We start from the raw sequence: 22,505 nt of genomic DNA on the forward strand, positions 1-22,505 counted from the left end.
AATTATATATATATATAAATTCAACGAGCTAGAAAATATAAATATTATTATGCACCAATAGTTGATTTATTAATTTTATTAAATTTTGATATTTTAGTTATATAAAATAAATAAAAAATCACACAGTATTGAAGAAGAAAATTTTTAACATTTATTTTTTTTTTTTACTTTAGATATTCAAAATAGCAATCTGCAATCATCAAATAAGAGGTAAATCAAGTTTTTTAGTTTTGTAGTGCAATTTTTGAACATGTTTTTATTACGTGTATTTAATCTACAAAATCTCAATGACATAATTAACATTGATAAGATAAATTTTTAATAATTGTATTTAAAATTGTATTTGAAATTGTATTTACATATATAAGTATTTATGCGTTGTTTTATATATAAATATAATTATACATAAATTCAGCAAGCTAAAGATATAAATATTACTATGCACTAATAACTGATTTATTAATTTGATTAAAATTTGCATTGATTTGTTTCTTAATCAATATAAAATTCAATCAATTAAATCAATATAATATTCAATCAATTAAAAGTATTATGCATTAAACAAATTCATCTATTTAATTTATATTAAAATTATCTTATATATCATATCATTAAAAACAATTATGGTTGGTATATTAAATTTTGTGGCGTAGGAAAATTTTCGATCATGTTTTCATTACATGAATTTAATCTACAAATCTCAATAACATTATTAAAATTGAACAATGAGTAATTGCCAATAATAAATTTACATATATATATGTATTTATGTTATGATTTATATATAAGTATAATTATATATATATATAAATTCAACGAGCTAGAAAATATAAATATTATTATGCACCAATAGTTGATTTATTAATTTTATTAAATTTTGATATTTTAGTTATATAAAATAAATAAAAAATCACACAGTATTGAAGAAGAAAATTTTTAACATTTATTTTTTTTTTTTACTTTAGATATTCAAAATAGCAATCTGCAATCATCAAATAAGAGGTAAATCAAGTTTTTTAGTTTTGTAGTGCAATTTTTGAACATGTTTTTATTACGTGTATTTAATCTACAAAATCTCAATGACATAATTAACATTGATAAGATAAATTTTTAATAATTGTATTTAAAATTGTATTTGAAATTGTATTTACATATATAAGTATTTATGCGTTGTTTTATATATAAATATAATTATACATAAATTCAGCAAGCTAAAGATATAAATATTACTATGCACTAATAACTGATTTATTAATTTGATTAAAATTTGCATTGATTTGTTTCTTAATCAATATAAAATTCAATCAATTAAATCAATATAATATTCAATCAATTAAAAGTATTATGCATTAAACAAATTCATCTATTTAATTTATATTAAAATTATCTTATATATCATTTATTTATAATTTAGAAGAACGTACACCTTTCCTGGGAAATTCCTTGAATGGTTTTGATAGAGGATATAGAGATTGACTAATTTTAAAGGATAAAATATCATCAATTTTCTTAACTTCTTGATTGGCTGGTATGTCGATAACTTTTTCAATTTTGTTATTTGAATCAGATATACTTTCTTCGATTGATATGCCATCTGTTACCATAGATATCACGTGTACTGACAATTTATGTCGTGCTTCACTATATATAATTTCCTAAAAAATTATGAAATATATTATCAATTTTTTAATTCTTCAGATTTTTTCTCTCCATATATTCTGCATATAAAATGAGATAAAGTATAATACAAGATGTGGAACCTTATAAAAATTAAGTATTTGCTGCCGTGTTATAGTCTTCAAATAAGCTACTTCGATATTTGCTCGATCAAAGTTGTATTGTTGGTTTGAAATCTCATTCCAGAATATAACGCATAGAGAACTCAACATTTTTGGTTTCTCAAGACGTAACGTAGCCAAGGCTTTTTTATATTTCTCAAATTGCTCTTCTGACATTGTAGATATGTGTTCCTATAATATAATTATAATAATGTAATAATAATAATGTAAATAATATTTCAACAAAGACCAAATTTCTTCTACAAGGTTCATAAGAGAGAAATTCTTTAACATAATATATATTATTATTATCTAACTTCATGCAAGTATTATTATACTCACCAACATAGAATCCATAAATAAATCGATTCGTTTTTCAACATATTGCGGATGTTTGTCACTTTGAACTATGACTCGCAAGCCTTGCGCTCCATTCGTTCTACGCACACCGCTAAATACAATGTAGCCCAATTGTTCCTTAGTTCTTAAAATATTGAAACAAGGTTCCGAAATAATTTGTGCTAGAAGCTCTAAGAGCATGTTTGACTCTGTTGATTGCAAACCAGTTTGATAATATACCTCTGTACATGAGCTTTTATGCAATTTATTTTCTGCTTCAAATACAAAATGGCAACCTATAATAAACATATATCATTACATAATATTAAAAGTGAATGGTATCGTATAAACAATATTATTAGCAGTTATTAACAACATTCTTTATTTCTGGGACAAAAATTGTATTATTATAAAATGATCTTGCAGAAATAAAATTTAATTTTTCTTTCTATTTTTCACATGGATTAAAATATAAATTAGTTTTTTTTTTATTTTTATATTTTCCCACATTTTTTATCATATAATGATTTTTATTAATCAAGAATCATTAGAAAAAAAAACCAGTAAAATTGTTTATATTAATATATATATACTTTTAATAAATTAATATTTTCTCTTCTCCTTTTTCTCTGTCTTTAAGGATATTAATTTTCAAATTGTCATAAATGAGATTTAAATTATATTATATGCTTACCATCTTCTAGTCTAATTTCACGATACAATGTTAGTTGTCTATGCAATAATGGCGTTATGTGAGGCACTGAATTTGTCAATTTGGATTCGATTAATCTAACTGTATCTGTAGCCTCTGTTATAGTCACATTACCATGTATCAAACATTCTACGTGCACTTTACTGAGAAGTTGGGGTATAAACTGTTGGAGTCTATCAACAGTTAGATCTGTGTAACATCAACATAAAGATTTTAATAGTGTAAAAAGTTTGAAACATATATTTCTCATACACATACATTATATATATATATATATATATACATCTTTTACACAAACTTACAAGCAGTTGCTTCCAATAATTCATCCTTGACCCAGACTTGCTCTGCTAATAAAACTGCGAGATAATAGACTGCATGTTGATATGGTTGTTCAGCCACGAAATTTTTCAAGTTCCTGATATACTATAAACCATTCTACATAAATACACTGCAGCTTAATTTTAAAGACAATACAATACAAATCTTATTATACATACATTCTCCTTTAGAATTTCGAATCTTTTTGAATCAATCTTAAAGTTTATCATTCTGTCCATGATTTTTTCTAACAATACGCGTTGCTTATCATCGTAACCACCTATAGCAAGCTAAAATATATTTGATTTTTTACTTTGAGTATGAATAATATCCAATGATTTATAGATGAGATTTGATAGATATTATTATATGTGCAGACACAGAATAAAGATTATACAATATTTTACAATAATACTACTATTGTTATTATAAATTTACTCACTGTTATTCCGTATTTGCTATTACTAAGTTCCCATTGTAAACCAGCTAAATCCGCAGCATATGCATATTCATTGAGAGAGTCACGAAATAATTGGACGAACATATTACTTAAATTGCAACTAATAGGATCCAAATATGCGAGTGGACTACAAAATTAAAAAAAAGAGGTCATCACATTATGTACAATTATACATTTGATAGCTTATCACATACCTGACAAAATCGAAGATCATCCTAGCTCTTGGTACAAGAAATTCATCATCTTTTTTATACCAAAGTCTTATAAACGGCGTATCCTCTATAATTGTAGGAAATTTTTCTACCTAGAAAATTTAGCAGCTAAATGCATGTAATGACATACAAATATAAGATCTGATCAAATTAATTCATAAGCACTAGCTCATATCCTCATAATGTTAATATGGAATGTATATCCAGTATTTCAATTATTATATTGAATGTCAAAGTCCACGTATATATATAAAAGAGAGACTGCTTTAATTAATTCTCTTACATTAATATTGAATTTTATAACAAATTTTACGAAAATAGAGTTTATGAAAAGTTTCATGAAAATTTTACATTAAATATCACCAGAATGCTTAAGAATTAATATTACAAAAGTGACAATTTTAATTACATTAGCTTCATGCGGCTTGATATCAAACTTAGTCGCTATAAATTCGTTCTTGGGGGGTAATTGTAAATCCGCATTATCGTTAACGTTCTCCCACATGCTAATTATGTCCGTTGGTATCTTCTCTTTTTTGTATTTAGTGCCATACCAGCTTTCGGTCTCATTAGCTATATTTTCGTACACTTTTCCGACCACGTGAACTCTGATATTTTGCGGCGTCAAGTACTCTGTTATTTGATTGATAATGTCTGGTCGCCATTCGGGAAAAGTACGTTCCGCGCACAAAACTTCATCCATAGGATATTCCTGCAGGGCTTGTACTATAGAATTCACATAATTACGAGGCGAAGACTTTTCTTTAAAACGAAAATTCATATTCGCGATATCTCTATATTCCTGCAAATATAAAATCATGTTACTCTGGTATTTAATATTAAAATATAATATGTGGAATTAAAATACAGGATGTCTGGTGAAATATTACGGTACAATCGGCAAGCGAGAATATGTATGATTTTTCGTAAGAAAAACAAAAAACATATATAATTGTAAATATTCTAAAATGTTGATTTTATGAAAAACATATCTGAAAAAATTTGTTAAAAAAAAGGAATAAATATCATAATCGTGATAAGCATGTTTTTCGGAACAATAGTTATCAAGATTTTAAAGTTTTCTTTTTAGATGGAACTATAATTTTTCCATATGAATTGATTTTTTGTATAAAGTGTTAATATTTTTTTTTTATATGGTTGGTATATGCATCATTTATAAACGTGTATAAAAAACTGTGTTTTAATTAATAAAACATTTTTTTGAGAAATTATGTAACCAATTGAAAAAATTTATTCTATATCGTTCCTTTTATGAATAATTCTTTGCAGATTGTATTACGTTTTGGCAGGCACTTGCAACTTAGATTATATGTGTATTTCATTTCATCAATTACATTGTAGATCCATTCAATTGGGCCCTTTTTCTTAAGCATACTGATATACTGAAACATCAGTGTAACAATATTGTTAACATGCTTAATTCCTTCCTCGGTTAGATCGACAACAACACTGAAAAAATTGAAGCCTCTGGCGCCTGATCGTTTTCCAGATACCAAGGAGTTACACCAACCTTTGGCCTTCAAAGCTGATAATAATGAGCCTTCTCCTTCGTGTCCAAGCAGATGAGAAATATAATGTGCAGGCTATATCGACAAGAATTAATAATAAGATATAAATATCAAAAATACATTGCGTATTGCGTATATAAAATTATATACATGTCTAACATCAATAATTATTAAGAATTTTGTAAGTATTCCATAACTCGCAACCATAATTATGATAGATTCTGTGAAACAGAATTTATGAAGTCGATTTCCTTTTAATGGAAATTTTGAAATAGATAATTTATCATTACTATCTATTTATCACCACACACATGTTATATATATTTTTAACTAATCTTCAAATTAAAATTTCGTTGAATATAAAAAGTCTACTTAAAAGAAATTAAACAACATAATTCTTCTTCTTTAATCGCTTATAGCTCAGAAAAACTGTTGAAACTTCAACATTTTTATTTAAAAAATAAACTTTAAATTCATTTGGGAATTTACCATGAAAATTAAGGCTGCAAGTTATAAGAGACATATAACGTTCCTCATATCTTTTATTGGAACAATGTACCACTTAGTGCGAAAGTGTTCATCCTTAAATGGATGTTCAGGCCATACTGGAACTTCAACTTCTTTATTTCGCACCTCAGAAAAGAGATCTACTACCATGTTTTCAAGTTCATCTAAGCTCTCTAAACATAAAATTTGTTAACATATTAGAAACGTTACAAATAACGAAAATTAATAGATCTGCCCAGAAAAAAATCCAGTTTTAATAAGAGAAATCGACACAAAAATTCTATATTATTAGATATATTTATCACAAATATTTGCACTTATTGGCTTGTATTAATCTGCTTATCTTGAAGTAATTGGATTTAAAAAAAAAAAGAAGCCAATTTCATTTTTATTTAGTTAAAGATATCAAAATTTACATATAATCTCCTTAAAAGAAAAATTTTTAAGTGGGAAGAGAAGAATGTGACAATACATAAATAATTAATGAAATAACTGAAAATTAAATGCGAAAGAAAATTATCAATAGATTTATGACGAATATATTTCATTATTCACATTTCACATTTACCATACCAAAACTCAAATTTTCAAATGTATAAAACAATGTGAAATATCAAAATATTTTAATAATGGATAAACTCTTATATGTATGTAAATTATCGCCTTACCTTTGCCAAGTATGCACAGTGACATAATATTTGCAGAATAATACTTTTCATGAAACTCGAGTAGTCTATCTCTAATATTGATGCCTTTTTGCTTCGGTATTATGTCTAATGTCTCTTTATTGCCTGTGCCGAATTTTGAAAACGGGTGATCAGAACTTGCAGATGATTTGTCCAATTGATCAAATCGCCAATTGTCATTTGCCAAATTTTTCTCGTGTTCCGAATTTATGGCGTTCAGCTCCAATTCAGTCAAAGTCTCCGTGAAAAGAGGCGTTAAGAAAAATTGGGCGAAACGGTTTAACGCCCCTCTTAATTTTTTCGGAGTTACATCAAAGTAATAGGTGGTGTGATCTAAATGTGTCGCCGCATTACTCGCGCCACCATTCTGCGACAAATACATGTTGTAATCATTCTGCTGAGGATATTTCTCTGTTCCCAAAAATAACATATGTTCGCAAAAGTGTGCTAATCCAGGCAGATCATCTGGATCGCACATGTAGCCTGTAACATAAAGTGAACAAATAGATTTTATTATCAAGGATAAATTTTTACATCGGTCTGAGATATTTAAATAACAATATATTTTTATCAATCTACATAATATTTCTAAATATATATACATACAGAATAAGTTATAAAAAATTTCTTTAATTGTAAATATGATTAAAATTACCTATATTAACATCTAGTGCAACAGCACTCTTATCAGTTGTTGAATCGCTTATTAAAAGCACTTTCATTTTATTAGCAAGTTCTAAGCCTCTGTACAATCTATCATCATTTTGTGATTTTATTATATTGTCGTATCGCTTTTCTACACGTTTGTGGGTTGACATACTGATCACTACAGTTTTGGATTCCAGAATTTTATTTCTGGAAACACATCATGAAAGAAATACAAAGATTTTAAAACTAGAATTTATGAAAACTGACATTTACAAAAATTGTGTCATTATTAAATATTAATTTATATTTAATAGTTGATAGTTTTAATTAAACCCAGACATACATGTTGACACTGAATATTTAAAACTGTATATTGAGGTCAGTTTTGTGCAAATGATCTTTTTCTTTCTCTTGTAACAGGACAAAACGTATGATTTTATTACATTTTATATAAGGAAGTCAAAAATGAAAAGTTAAATTCTTGGCAAATTTTGCAAATGATGTGAAAAAAAAGATATTAAAGATACTATATATAACCCCAGTGTACAGTTTATGTTATCGCTCTGGATAGTGTATAATTGCAATGGATCAGTAATTAACTAATTCTTACTTGCAGTTACAACTCTCCGTGAGCGAGATCTTGTCATTTTGATAAAACGACGTCATCGTGAAATATCAAGGACGAAATTTCGCGCAGAATATAATACCCAACCGAATTTATACTGTTTTTTTTTTTTTTTTTCACTATCACCAGCAAAATTTCACTGACTTTTACAAACGTGGTTGCTTTACAATTTACAATATTACTTGAACAATATATTTTCTCGCACGCAAGTTAGCTTGGAAAAATAAATAGTAAAAAAAATTGGCTTACACAAGAAAAATCCTCGGTAACAAAAAGAAAAAGTAAAAAACGTGACTGAGAAGAATGCTCTTGAGGTTAGATTTCAGCGAATGCGATTTACAGAGTTTAAAACGAAATATCGTGATAATCTCTGATATTATCGTGAAAGTGTCCGCTGAAGAAATCGTAACGAGAAAAAAAATCAATCACACAGTTTATCGATCGATGTGTACTCCGAGTAATGACATTGCGAATACAGTTGTCAGGTATGGTAAGCGTTCATAGATCGTGTCGAGCATTCAGGTGTACGCAAGGTGACAAGTCGTGTCTGAAATGTGTACACACACATATACGCATACCTGAAAAGTAGAAAAGATTGCGTGGATACGAATAGAATGCGAGATTTTAATGCGTGCGTGGCAAACATTTGTGGTAAATTTTTGCAAAATTTAATCGCCGGAAGAACAAGAATAAGAACCGACTATACACACACGGTTGGTTATACCAGGTTATATACGCGAGTAACGCGCTTTGAAGTTAGCGAAAATCCCAGAGATTTGAATTCCGAAAAAGTCTGGCGCCAAAAATTTTCTGTCAAGTAACATTCTTTCAATGATGAACAATCTATATCATGTCATATATTATATATGTTAGAAATAAAGATAATATTGCGAGAGAGCGCAGTTGGTGAAATATATAATTAGTTTTAATTACAAAGATTATTTTGTGCGCGATTTTTCTGATATTATTAAAAAAAAAATATTACGGGTGTATATATATATATATTATGCATAAACTTCCATATTATTATAACACTAATAGACCGATAATCTACGGTTTATCGAAGATATTTCATTAGTTTTTTTTTCGTTTATGTTTTTTATTATAAAATTTAGCATAAAATCTAATTTGTTGAATTTTATGTTGATTTTTTATGGCATCGTAAAATTTGAAAATTGTGTTCAAAAACTGAACATGTTCGATAAGCCATATTTCATAAATTACTAGTTGTTGACATAGAGATAACATGTTAAACATAATTTATATTATTTACGCGTAGACATAGGTTATTATAGTTTATGGTTTATGGGTACATAATGTCCAACCCTAGTATTTTTTTTATTATTTTCGCAATAGGTAATTAATTTTCCATAGTTTCTCACCGCTATTGTAGTACACGTAGTGTCGTGCAAATGACGCGAGATGGCACGCCAAACGCGATTCTTGCGAGACGTTTGCTATGACGAATTTTAGTGGGCCTCCTCAGTCTATGGTGATCGCGCAACAGGTGTTATGGTATTATTATCATGGTTTCCTTTTCTTTTTTTGGTGTACATTTCGGTGCTGATAAGTAGCCGCGTCTGCTGATAGTGCAGTGTGCGTGTGTTGTGTTCCGTGTGCTTTGGACATATCTCGAAGTCTCGAAGGTGAAATAGCAGCTTAGACACGTGGGCACTTCGTTGTGAAGATTTTTCTTCCGGGTCTCTTCGCGGGAGAAAGTGCCGTGATTGCACACCGCGCAGGTGAGTGCATTATAATTTTTTTAAAGAGCGCGCCAAATCAAACGGCGGATTTAAAATAATGAATCGTGATCTGAGAAATTGAAACCGATGAAAGAGTCTAGTCTTTAAAGATTTGTAATATATATATATTACGCGATTGAAATCTCTCTTACATTACGCAGAAAAGTTTGAGATTTAAAATTAGAGTGAATGGGAAGAAATTCGCTATAATCTAATCTAGTTACATATAATTATTATTATAATAATTATTATATATATTAATAATTATTATTTAATTTATCGCAAATTTCTGAAAAAAACAAGTTTCGTTTTCTATATGTTTTACATTTTTAATATTCTAATTGTTGATTATATAATTAATTAAATAAAAAAAGAATATTTTGTAATTATTAGGTGCATTTTAATGATATAATTTAATATTTACTATACTAATGTCTGAAAATATGACCATTGAATTAGTACAAATAATTTAAAAATAATAGAAAAGCTCTAATGTTTATTATTATGACGTAGCAGTACATAATATATCATGTAACTTTTTTATGAAAAACTTGGCGTTTAAGCTTTTTCAACTTTATTTCGACTTGTTTTTTTATAATATTTTTTGTACATATTTTATTAATATTAAATATAAAAATTTTTACTAATATTTTTTAAAAAGTTTAGGTGTCTAAAAAAAAATCACTTTACAGAAAAGTATTGCGCTTTAATATCCTTTAATAGTTTAATGGATATTTTATTAGCTTTAATGTATTTTATTATTTATATTTATTTAAATCTGCTTTTCTTCTACGAGAGAGATAATATTTTAGAAAATTGTGCTACAATGGGGAGCAAAAAATTACATATAAAATTTTATTACCATTTTTAATATTAAAAATGTTATATATAATAAAGTGCACATGATTATACCTTATTTGAAATTAATTAGTCTGAGCTGAATTACTTTTTAGAATGATGAACAATCGAAACGTTTTGGCTTCCATAAAAAGACCGATATCCTTCTTTTGTAACATTCATCTTTCGTGATACGTAAAGTTTCTGAGAAATGTATCACTTGTCGCGGCAGCATATAGCTTCCTCGAACGCATTTTTATGTATTAATATATGTTTTTATAATAACCCAATTAAATCCATATACCGACGTTGTTCATATATATATATATATATATATATATATAAATATTTTATAAACATATTGCAAGATGTACTTTTTGCAAGGAGGGAGGTCCAGAGATTTCCTAGCCGAGAATGACAGGGACGTTACTTGTTTATTTTAAGTTCCGTATACGCGCGAGATCACGGAATTTGTCGCGAGCCGCTGCGCGAGCAGACAATGAATTTATTTAAGGAAACTAATGTGCAACTTTAAGATTACTTAAGGAGGGGAAACTGCAAACACGTTAATCTTAGATACATATGATATATAAATAATTTATAAAAAATAACATATAATTAATAATAATGTTACTTAATAAATCCAGACGCACGTATTTAATAAGGCCTAGATAACGAATAATATTAAATGCATAATTGATGATGATGTTTTTTAATAATTTACAATAGCATGCACAAATAATATACATCACAGATAATTCACTCTGCTTGACGATAGCGATCGATCACAGCTTGGCATTATGATAGAACATATTTATTTCACTCGTGTTTAATATACAAGAAGATTATTATATTTATTATGCATTATGGTTATTCATGGGAGATTGAATTGTGGAAGATTTCATTTGCGTATTATCAATGATCGAGTAAATTTTAATTAAAGGTATCGATAGATTCAGGTTGCAAAAGTGAATGTTTCGGCGACTCCATATTTGCAAAGAACCCGTTTCTGTTCGCGTGGGTATTGTGAAAACATCGAACCTACCTACGCGTGAGTCGTACACATTTGGCGTTTGTCCCGCTAGAAGACGTCGACATCATCCCACGTGATAAAAGAAAAAGAATAGACGTGAGATACAACCTGTGACAATTATGATTTTAACGTATACAATACGTTAATCCAAGTACATAGATTTATTAATAAGATTGAATTTTTTGACAAAAATTCTTCTGTAATAATCAAGAAAAAAATTTTTTTATTATAATTAAATGTTTAATACAAAAACTTTTTTGTTAATAAAATTCTTAACTAGAATTTATGGCATTTAAATATAACAAGCTAGAGAAATAAAAAAATATAGAAATATGATAGAAACTTATAGATCTAATTGGAAAAATAATAATTGTTATAAAATATATGGAGTATATTTTGTTATTATTTTTAACTTTTATATATACATATATTGCCGCCGCTCTATATCCTCCCTGTTTCACATATACATATACAATTTTATTTAATTAAAATTAGTCACTAGAATATTTTTAATTTGGATACTTTGATAATTTATTTAATTATATATTTATATCACAATATTATTATGGACATCAAAATGAATAAATTCCTGATACATAATTTTGTTTTCACCGAATTTGTATCAATGAAAGGAAAATCCATACCGGTAGACATTCACACCTGAGTAAGACAAATGTAATCTATGATCTACCCGAGTCGTTGACACTTATTGTTAGCTATGTAAATATTTTGTTATTATCAGTCGCGTAACGCAAGATAAGACAATGCGTTGACATTATAAAGACATTATTGTATTGTTTCAAAATGAAATCAGGTATGTTTATATAATAATCAAGTAATGTAAATATTACTCTTTTATATATGCGAGAAATAGTAAATGAACATTATTATTAAATTTATTTATTAATAATTTGAAGAAAAATATATTAATTATATTACAGATAATTATTATAATAGAATTATTATAACAGAAAAACATTCAATATACATTTTGGGTGTAATTTTAATCTTTATTTAATATTAATTATATTTAATTATGATATTTATTATTTCATAAATTATTTTTTGATGTTTTCTGCGAAAATATTACACCACTATTTTTACAAAATCAAAATGATCGGTGAGGTGTAACCATGGCAATAATTACATTTTTTCTGAAGAAGAATCCAATTAAAACAGATTAGATTAGATAAGCTTGTATATAACAAGCGGGTATATAACAATATTGGATTTTCTGTCAATAAAAAATACTCGATATTGTGCGATGCAATTTTTGAGAGCACAACTATTTTCGAATGTTCTTTTTTCTTTTCGGCAATTTCGGAAACTTAATTTGTGCACAGACATCTATATTAATTCGCGCAGCATTAAAACGTTCAATTCGCGCGCAAAAACGATGTCGTTAACGAAACGTGTAAAAATGTGGGGTTTGTAATAGCAAGGTATCGTAAACCGATAAAGCGTGGTAATAAAAGTAAATGGGTCGGATGGTGTCATACAGCGGCTTAGAACACTTTGCTGAAAAATTAGTTTGATACAAAACTCATATTTCAAAAAATAATATTCTGAAACTTTTCAACTAATATAAAAATAAAATGAAAACATATAAAGATATAAGATAAAATATAATATAAAAAATATATTCTATACGCTCAATCCCTCTCAAACACATATACACATACATACAAACACATTTTCTTATATATATTATAATTCTAATCTTTTGTAAAATTATTTATATATGTATAATAATAATTTTTATACATATATTTAAAAATATTTTTTATTTTGTATAAAACATATAAAGTTGCGATTATATTTCTTATTGTGATATATGATTATATAAACAGTAGAAGAAAAATATTTTGTTCAACAGAACAGATGTAAAAATAATCTTATTTTCTAATATGCAAAGATAAATGAATGTAATATTATGTATATATGTTTACGGTATTGCGGTAGCAATGTTTAGTTTATTTTGGGGGAGAAAAAAAGATAATATTGTTTAATCGACGATGATACACAATTTATTGCATTTATGTCGAGAAAAAATGAGTCTTAAATCTTTTTTCTTATACGTTACCGGAAATGAGGGATGGAGAAGGAAGATAATTCGTAAATGCGCAACACATAGAGGAGAGCGTTATCAACGGAAACGTATATGAACGGCGATAATTGCGATATGCATGCGTTGCATTCGAGTGTTCTTTTCTTTTGTTTGTCATCCCATAAATATATTATAAGATAATAATATAAAAATATTAAAGATAAACTTTTGCTTTTCGTTATAATAATAATATATTATTATATTCTAATATTCTAATATTCTAATATTGAGATATTTTAGAGTACAGGTTGAAAAGTATTCCGTCAGTTTTAATTTCTCTCACTTGCCTCAGATTTATTTTAGCTTCAAAGATATTTTTGAGATAGTATCTAATATTTTAAATTATTTTACTTTAAATTCGTCACTTTTTAACAATTTTATTATTCTTTTATACAGCTTTATTATTCTTTTATTATATATTAGAATTTAATTTTAGAATATTTATGTTATATACAGTGCCAGAATTTATAACTATATGTTAAGGATAAAAAGACAACGAAAAAGTTTTGTTTATGAAAATTATTTAATTGCAGACAGCGGTTTCTCTTTTTGTCTAACAATGTGTTCTTTCAACACAAAGTGTACGCCTATGGTGGTCCATGCGTCTAAAATCGATCTAAAGAGGCACAGACAGGGCATAGACCTCCCTATAGTAGCTTCACCATAACTTTTTCATATATATGTTTCTGCACTTTATCCAATTAAACAAAATTGTATTGAATATAGAGAGTAATGAATATTTTATAATTATATCCAACATTATTTTATAATATAGCCAATACTATTAATAGAATTGATATTTTATTTTATTTTTTTAAATAAATAACTTTTTTATATATTGTATATTTTTTATATATTTTTTAATAGTTTTAATAGTTGAAATAACTTTGATAATGTATAACATAAGATCGCTAGAGATTATTTAAGCTTAAAAAAGCATAATAACTAATAATTAATTTTTTAAGTTATTTTTTTCGGAGAAATACTTCATCAAGTTTGTATAAAATCCATTAACGATAAGTATTTGCCACGATACGGGTCCATAAATACGCGTTGGCTGCGTTCTGCCGAAATTTTCGCGTGATGGCGAGTTGTGACGAGGATGTTAACCATGCTCTCCTCTTCTTAATTTTGTGATAGCTCGTAATGGACGCGCCCGGCAAATTATTATGGGGAGAACTTTGCGTCATGTTGTCGTCGCGAGAGAGTTTCCAAGATAATCCTATGATCCTAAAGTTGAGAGAGTTTATAGTATCTTTATTAGATACCACGCTGTGTATTGAAGTATGTGTATGTATCTATCTATCTATTTATATATGTATATATGCAATTTTAGTAATACGTTTATTCAAGATTTTTTCTTTGTAAGAAAACATGTTTTCTTTAAAATTATAAAATATATTCTATAAATAAAAGTGTGAAAAGAATATTTATATAAAAACGTTGACAACAATTATTGATTAAAACATAACAATAATATGAAACCTGAAATGTATATAAAGAGAATTAATGATTATATATAATATTTAACTGTGTTTATCAAAAATGATATGTACACAACAATAATTATATAAGTAATGTTAAGTTTTATATTACATGATAGATTGAATATTATTTTAATCTCAATTTTATGTCGAACAATATGTTTAAAATATGAACTTAAACGAAATTATTGTTTTACTGCAATGATATTACATACAGCATGTAAACATATACATAGTGATATACTATTTACTATAAATACACTTGTGTATGTCCTACCAGCATATTGCACATGCTATAATCATCTAGAGTAATTCGGGTCACCATATATATATTCGAATTGCGACGGTAGAAATTTCGATGCAATTTTCGTGGCTGTTTTCGTTCGCAACTTCGTGCATTCCTTTTAATGTGCATGCTCTGCGAAAATGTCTGCAATTCAGAATTCGAAACTTTGATAGTGTAACGTAAGTTACTTTAATGTTATCGAATCTTATCATTTTTTATCGAATATTGATTCTGACATAAATATTTTCTAGATATGCAAGAAAACATAGTTTTATTTATATGTATGCGCAATCAAGAAATAAATATTAAAAATTTAATACTAAGAATTATCAGTAAAAAAAAATACAATGAAAGTTCTTCATATCCATGTACTCTGAAAAGGAAAATACAATATTTCCGCATATATATACTGAAATTCATCCCCTTTTTACGCGAACGAGTCTCGAACATTGCCTGCATATCTAATATACGGCAGCGCATATATATAACAATTTTAATATTAAAACATGTTATTTTATAATAACAGAATCTAATTTTATATTGTTTATAATTTTTATTTTTAATAGGCGCATTTTTTCACATCATTACTTTTGTAGAAAAGATAATTTTAACCAATAACGTATACATTAAAGCAACACGCTTCTTTGTACAATTATTTTTTAAAGAGTACAAGATACGTGAATAAACAATGCACAAATATGTATGTGGAGCTTCTATTGTATTTGAATTATAGATACAATTTATTCATGAATCATATAAACGGGTTAAAGCGATCGTAACGGGGTATTCCGTTGCAATAACCTCGGGTGATTATTCACCACTTTAGATTTGAATATGCGTGCGCATTGACTGCGGGAGATCATAGGCGAAGCATGCGGGATCGCGTCCTCTCGTTCGGCCATAACTTAGAATGTTCACGGATCGGAATCCGAGCGATGCTAATTTCAACATGGAATTTGCGCGGCATTCCCCTTTCCGGTCATCGTCTGGAAGGTGGTCCACCGCGAATTATATTAACGTTGCCACGGTCTCAGCAACCCTCTCGCCCTCGTTAACCGTTGTTAAAGTCGATTTCTCGGTTCTCGAAACCCTCAGTAATTCGCGATTTGCTTATTTGAGAAATAATTTTACATAGATATAGTAATTTATTTGTTAGATGTATCATCTTTTTGTCTGAGTTTTATAAAATATTATTAAACGTAATAAACTTATTTATATTTCTATGTCTGCAAATTGTTATATTTCTGCACTCTTGTATTTAAATATCTTTTTATCGGAATTTTAATTCCTTATTTTTTTCTTATACTTTGTTTATACTTTGTTTAGTATTTTCTAATTTTATATTTTATAATGTAATTCTATACATATATATTCTTTATATATTGTATGTATTAAGTAAATTGTATTAAGATTATTTCTCCATGTGTACGATAAAATAAGCAACCTACATTGGTTTTGTAATTTCATTTGCGTCATGAAACTTTGACCCGCAGGGACCAATAATCGTGCAGTATTTGCAAATATTTCCATCTAATGCTTTACGTAGCGCCTCCTTACCCTCGATTACAATAATTGTCGTGCTTTCGAGTTGCTGCCATGACTTAGCAGTTGTAGGATAAATTCGCTATAATCTTCTGGACAATAACGAATAATAATAACGAATAGTTGTGGCATTTTTTATAATGTAATAGAAAAATTTATTTTATTCTACTTTTTATTCTACTTTTTATTTTAATATATCGATTTTGTTTTGGCGAAAAGTTATTTCTTAATAATTGATGAAATGTTGTACGAAGGCAATGATTGCATTTTTGCAAAAAAGAGATCGATTATAAAGAATATATATTGCTTGTATATCAAATTCTTGATTTCCATTAAATTCTCTTTTTAGATATTATATTAACTCTTTAATATAATACTAAAATTTTATCTTATTCCATTTCTCTCATTAAGCGTTTCGTTTCTGCTGTTAGGCACAGAATGAATTTGAGAGTTACTTCGCACTCTTCAGATTTGCTTTTAACTGAAACAACAAATACGTATACGAAGGTGATTATTACGATAAAGTAAATAGCACTTTAACAATAAAATAACAAATTATTGAAGTTACAAAATTAAAAACTCATATTATATAAACTATAGCAATTAATGTTTAATCAGTAACACGACTGCAATTATTATTATAAATTTAAATTAATTCTTAATCACTTTTATGTTATACATGAAATAGTTTAAGGAATTTTATTTATTAACACACACACACACGCATAAATTGAATAAAAATACGTAAATTATTTGACTTAAAAAACATGTAATTAGTAATGAGTAAATTAAATAATTAAAAATGCTTAAATTGATTGAACCGTACAACACACACACAAATAAACTCATAAATTAAATAAATTATAAATTTTGTTTTCACAAATTATTTTGCAAGAGGTTCAAAAAGTAAATTATCTGATATGAATATACATATACACACACAACAACAAAATTAGTATTGTATATTTTATACATTATATTAGACTAATATATATTACTTTTTAAATCTTACCACTTCTTTTTTTTGTAACAAACAGGCAAATAAACAGCCAACCTTTAAAACTGATTTATCGATATCTATTGTTTCAATATTATCGTCTACTAGTTGATCCAATCTCATCAAATCCTCTGGAAAATGCAATTTAAGTACAAACGGATTAATTGGCGTTATTTTTTTGCTTACTATTAGAATAATCTTTCGCACACGCTGCTAAAATTTACCAATTTTGCTCCGGAATTCTCTATATAGAGTGCCCATAATGATCAGGACCAAATTTATACAATGTATTAACGGGGTCGTGTACAAAAACAATTGTGCTCGTTTTATTTTTGAACGCTTATAACTCTTTAATAAAGCATTTTCGGACATAGATTTATATGAACCTTTTTTACCTACTCGATCTCATTAATATTAATATTAGTTATATTAATTTGATCCCGATCTTTACGGACACTTTGTATAATGTAATATTATACGTAAGCTATTAATTTTGACAAACTGTAACTACATAAGACAGAAAGAAATTCAAGATAATTTTAGAACAATTTTTATTGTGCCAAATAAACTTACCGACTTTTACATATGTTTTATTTATGCAGATCTGTACGTCCGTTTCTGACATTGACAAAAATTGTGCCATTCTCTCTGTGACATCATCGCTGAGCCCCGTTGTCTATAACAAATATAGAATAACAATTAACAAAAAGATTATATAAAAAGAAATTTAAATTTTTATTTAAAGAAAAATAAAAATTTATTTTTTATATCTTACAGAAGAATTAATAACTCTTTACTTATTAATATTTTCTGAATAATGTATTTATATAAGATTGATAAAAATGTCCGTGACAGCGATTTTTTCTCTTTCGAGAGAGAAGAAACTCTTTACAATATTTTTTTATTTATATTAAGTTTTTATACTTTGTAATTTTAACTTTTTTATTGATAATATTAATTTAAGCGAAACTATATTTATACTTTGCTTACATTGAAAATAGGTACAAAGGCGATAAATAGATAAAAAACGAATATTACTGCCTTCATGGTTTCGTAATTTTTTTCTACACGTTTTTGGATGATACACTTTGCGATGCCAATTCGCTCGTTCAACAATAAACTACCATCGATATCTCGATGTACGGTATTTATATGCTATACACGATGATAAAACTATTATGATTTCTACGTATTACCGAGGTTATCATGCGCGACATTTGCGTAGAATTGTAAGACAGGATTTTTCTCAGTCATCGTACACTGCGAATATTGGTATGTTGTATTTATATTTCCGGGAAATTAATTTATTATAAAACTATTAAGTGAATAAGCGTAATAAAAGAGGTGTATTGACGTCTAAAATCTGATTAATGTTTAAAATAGTTTCTGTATTTCCACGAAAAGAATTGAACTCGGTCAATATATAGTGATTAGTGATTTTTGAAATGTGAAAAATAGTGCATTTCCTAAAATTTGCTTGCATATATTATTGTTTGTTTTGTTTACAAAAATATATTTCAACAGAAATACCCGTTCCAATGTGTTGTGTGTGTAAAAATATTACAAATATTTTATATAAAAATATAATAAAGAAATATTATATAAATTTTTGATAATAATTTAATGTAATTTTCTATTTATGGTATAAATATTGTGCAAAGATTGAAATATTTTCATGTCTTTAATATTTTTATTATGTGTGTAATCTTATGTTGACTATCAGCAGAATTATAAAATCCTAAAATAATACCAAATATGTTTGTTATATTTGTTTATGTATTTATTATACTAACTTTAATATTTAGTTATGAGAAATACTCATAGAGTTTTCGCGGAAGTATGTGTGGTGGTGTTTGTTGATATATAATACTTATATAATCATATATATTTATTCATTAACAAATTTTGTGTTCTATTTATTACACTAAATTGTATATCTACATTTTAATGGAAATTTAATTCTAATATACCAAATCATGTTTATATTTTAATTTTATATTATTATTTTGATTTCAATTAATTTAAAAAATTTATATCGTAAGTTTAAATATTAATATCTTAAATTTTTGTGAAAAAATTTTTAAAAATTTAGGAAGTTTTAAAATTACATAATAAAATATAAAATAAAATAAAATACAAGAATAAAATAATAAATATAAAGAGTAACAGGCAATAAAAGCCAACGCGGTATGGAAAGCGTAAAAGATATAATAAAATTATTAAAATATAAAACTAAAGAACGTCCAAAAAAGGGACCAAAACTTTAATAATTTTATTATATTCTTTTGCGCTTTTGATACCGCGCTGACTCTTATTGCTGTTACTTTTTATATTTATTATTTTTATCAGAACCTTATATACTTACAATGTTAGGATATTAAGAATTCAAAGTAAAACACAAAATATAATATAAATAAATTTTTATTAATATAAAGGGAACAACATGTCTATAATAATTGCCAATGTACTCTAACATATCTAGGAATCTATTATTTGTTATTAGTAATCTTGTCATATTAGATGAAGTCTTTCCAGAGACATGTAAGAAGATCAAGGGACTTGTCGCACATGTCCGATTTTGTTTTAACTGAAACAATGACATAATTATTATTTTTACATGTTTTATATAGTTATATATGTTTAGTTATCTCACATAAAGTTTGAAATATTGATCATTTGAGAATCAATCAAACTTTCTAAATAAAAAATTAAAAAATTGATGGATTGATAACAATTGTTGTACAAATAGTAATAGAGAATGCATAATTTATATATAAATCTATAGAATTAGATATTTATAGACGGTTTTTCTTGGTATAACTTGCTCTAATTGCACACGAGAAGTGATACGATTATTATCGAACACCTTGTATATAATATAGATCTATAGTAAATATATATATTCTTGCCTTGTTCAGTGCAACGATCTACAGTCGCGTATATTTTTGCTTGAGTAGCCTGATTCAATTGAGCATGTGCCGATTTGCCGTACAACTTGTTCTTTTGAATTACCGAGTCGACGATCTGGAAATAATTACAAAATTATGATATTTATAATTTTTGCACATTCTAGATAATATCTAAAATATCGAAAAAGTGTAAGTAGGATAGTAACGCCAGTTCTAATCCAAAAATGGTCGAGGTCAAGATTCAATGTTTTTTTAATTGATAATCACATCGGTAGTACACGCTTAATCAAAAGCTGAATATTTAAATGTGAGAGAAGTTAATATTTATAAATGCGTTTAATAATAATATAATCTTTGCTTTTAATAGTTGTTACTTTTCTAAGTTTTACATTAATTGATACGTGATGATTAAGTAATCAGCTATTTACATTTAGTGACAAATATTTTCAAAATCTGTTTTTTTTGCGATAAGGCAAAATTATTAACAAGAATAAAATTGGTTAAAGTAAATTTATAATTTTTACATATTAAATTAGCAATATTTTTCATTAAAAATAGATTAAGAAACCAAAGAATATACGATGCGACGAATGTATTAATAGAGTTTTGATGTAATTTTTGTGAAAAAAATGGGATTGTTTTTTATATGCATAACAATTTAATGCATTGTACTTACTAAGCCTCGCTTTTCCAATATACATAATGTAAAGCAGCCATTTTTCGTCGCCTTTTCCACATTTTCTGGATTCTTATAAGAACCATCTTTTACTTCTGCATTTGTAATTAAATCAGCTAAAAAATAATTATTTGTTATTATTTATTACATTGCAAAAAAATAATTATCTATTTAATAATTTATAATTATATAAATATATCTAATAATTATCTATTTAATATTTAGTTGAATAGAAACATTGTACACGATGTCTTTATGCGAAAAAATATTTAAACACATATGTTATTTGAAAAATTTCGGTCATCTATATCACATCATGTCACTTCTGTACAGGAAGACTTAAATCTGTTTCCATTATTGACAAAGAGGTTTACATTTAAGAAGTTGTAGAACTAATGAAAGAAGCAATGTTAGAAAAAGGAGGAATTAGTATTCCTTTTATCTAGAGAAAATTTTCTTTACGAATAATTATTATAACTTTGATTTGCATAAAAATTGTTATTTCGTTATAATTATTTATTAAACACAAAATCGAGCGATGGTTAAAATTTCAATTATTGAATCGTGGTCTAGATAACATATGTCAAAGTCAAAATTTTTGTGGGAGGATATATTAATGATATATTAAAATAAGCAATTCTGCGCACACTTACATCAGACACATACACTCAGGCACGCTATCACGCGTACGCGCGTATATTGCCTATATGTTTGAATATATGTTACATACGTGTGTGTGTATTTGTAAATTTAAAAAGGTCAGGAGACTTTACCTTCTACCAGATTCGCCCTGTCATAACATTGTTGCAAATCCGCGGCAGATAGGAATCCTCCATGTAAAGCTGCATCCGCAATAGTGTCTGCATAGGCAACCATCTAAAATCAATATTGTTATGTAAATTAAAAAACAAAGCGCGTGTAGTAAAAAGGCCTAGATATGATAGCTTTGAAAGCTATGTTATAATATAAACTTAATATTAAATTGTAATTAAAATAGACATGTATATAATAAATACATAATATATACATATTTTTTAATTATAATAATATAAATATTTTATAATTATAAAAATTGTAG

General features: G+C 26.8%; 2 protein-coding genes and 1 long non-coding RNA gene across 5 annotated transcripts in view; all 3 read right to left on the minus strand.

Moving 5' to 3' along the window:
- Positions 1 to 1,012: 1,012 nt before the first annotated feature.
- Positions 1,013 to 8,591, minus strand: LOC115233687 (insulin-degrading enzyme). Its single transcript, XM_029804246.1, is given in 14 exon segments — positions 1,013 to 1,655; positions 1,761 to 1,970; positions 2,121 to 2,413; positions 2,812 to 3,018; positions 3,132 to 3,252; positions 3,327 to 3,437; positions 3,590 to 3,734; positions 3,802 to 3,911; positions 4,229 to 4,621; positions 5,175 to 5,423; positions 5,838 to 6,028; positions 6,524 to 7,024; positions 7,197 to 7,396; positions 8,393 to 8,591. Coding segments are annotated over 14 exon segments (3,051 nt in total). The 5' UTR covers positions 8,461 to 8,591; the 3' UTR covers positions 1,013 to 1,403.
- Positions 8,592 to 16,002: 7,411 nt separating this feature from the next.
- On the minus strand, positions 16,003 to 17,378 carry LOC115233697. The gene is made up of 2 exons (XR_003883823.1): positions 16,752 to 17,378; positions 16,003 to 16,412 (listed from the first exon to the last, which is right to left on the minus strand). It is a non-coding gene; the product is annotated as an uncharacterized LOC115233697 (long non-coding RNA).
- A 2,869-nt stretch (positions 17,379 to 20,247) lies between these two features.
- Positions 20,248 to 22,505, minus strand: part of LOC115233694 (pheromone-binding protein Gp-9-like) — a 7,011-nt gene continuing 4,753 nt past the window's right edge. For all 3 annotated transcript variants that reach the window (XM_029804257.1, XM_029804258.1, XM_029804259.1), the window contains exons 2-5: positions 22,201 to 22,303; positions 21,428 to 21,543; positions 20,752 to 20,866; positions 20,248 to 20,429 (exon numbers count right to left, since the gene is read on the minus strand). In XM_029804257.1, the coding sequence (XP_029660117.1) occupies positions 20,359 to 20,429; positions 20,752 to 20,866; positions 21,428 to 21,543; positions 22,201 to 22,303 (405 nt within the window). In that variant the 3' untranslated portion in view covers positions 20,248 to 20,358. The remainder of the gene's footprint in view (positions 20,430 to 20,751; positions 20,867 to 21,427; positions 21,544 to 22,200; positions 22,304 to 22,505) is intronic.

The sequence above is a fragment of the Formica exsecta genome, unplaced genomic scaffold (assembly GCF_003651465.1).
Source record: "Formica exsecta isolate Colony F162 unplaced genomic scaffold, ASM365146v1 scaffold182, whole genome shotgun sequence".
Taxonomy (NCBI): domain Eukaryota; kingdom Metazoa; phylum Arthropoda; class Insecta; order Hymenoptera; family Formicidae; genus Formica; species Formica exsecta.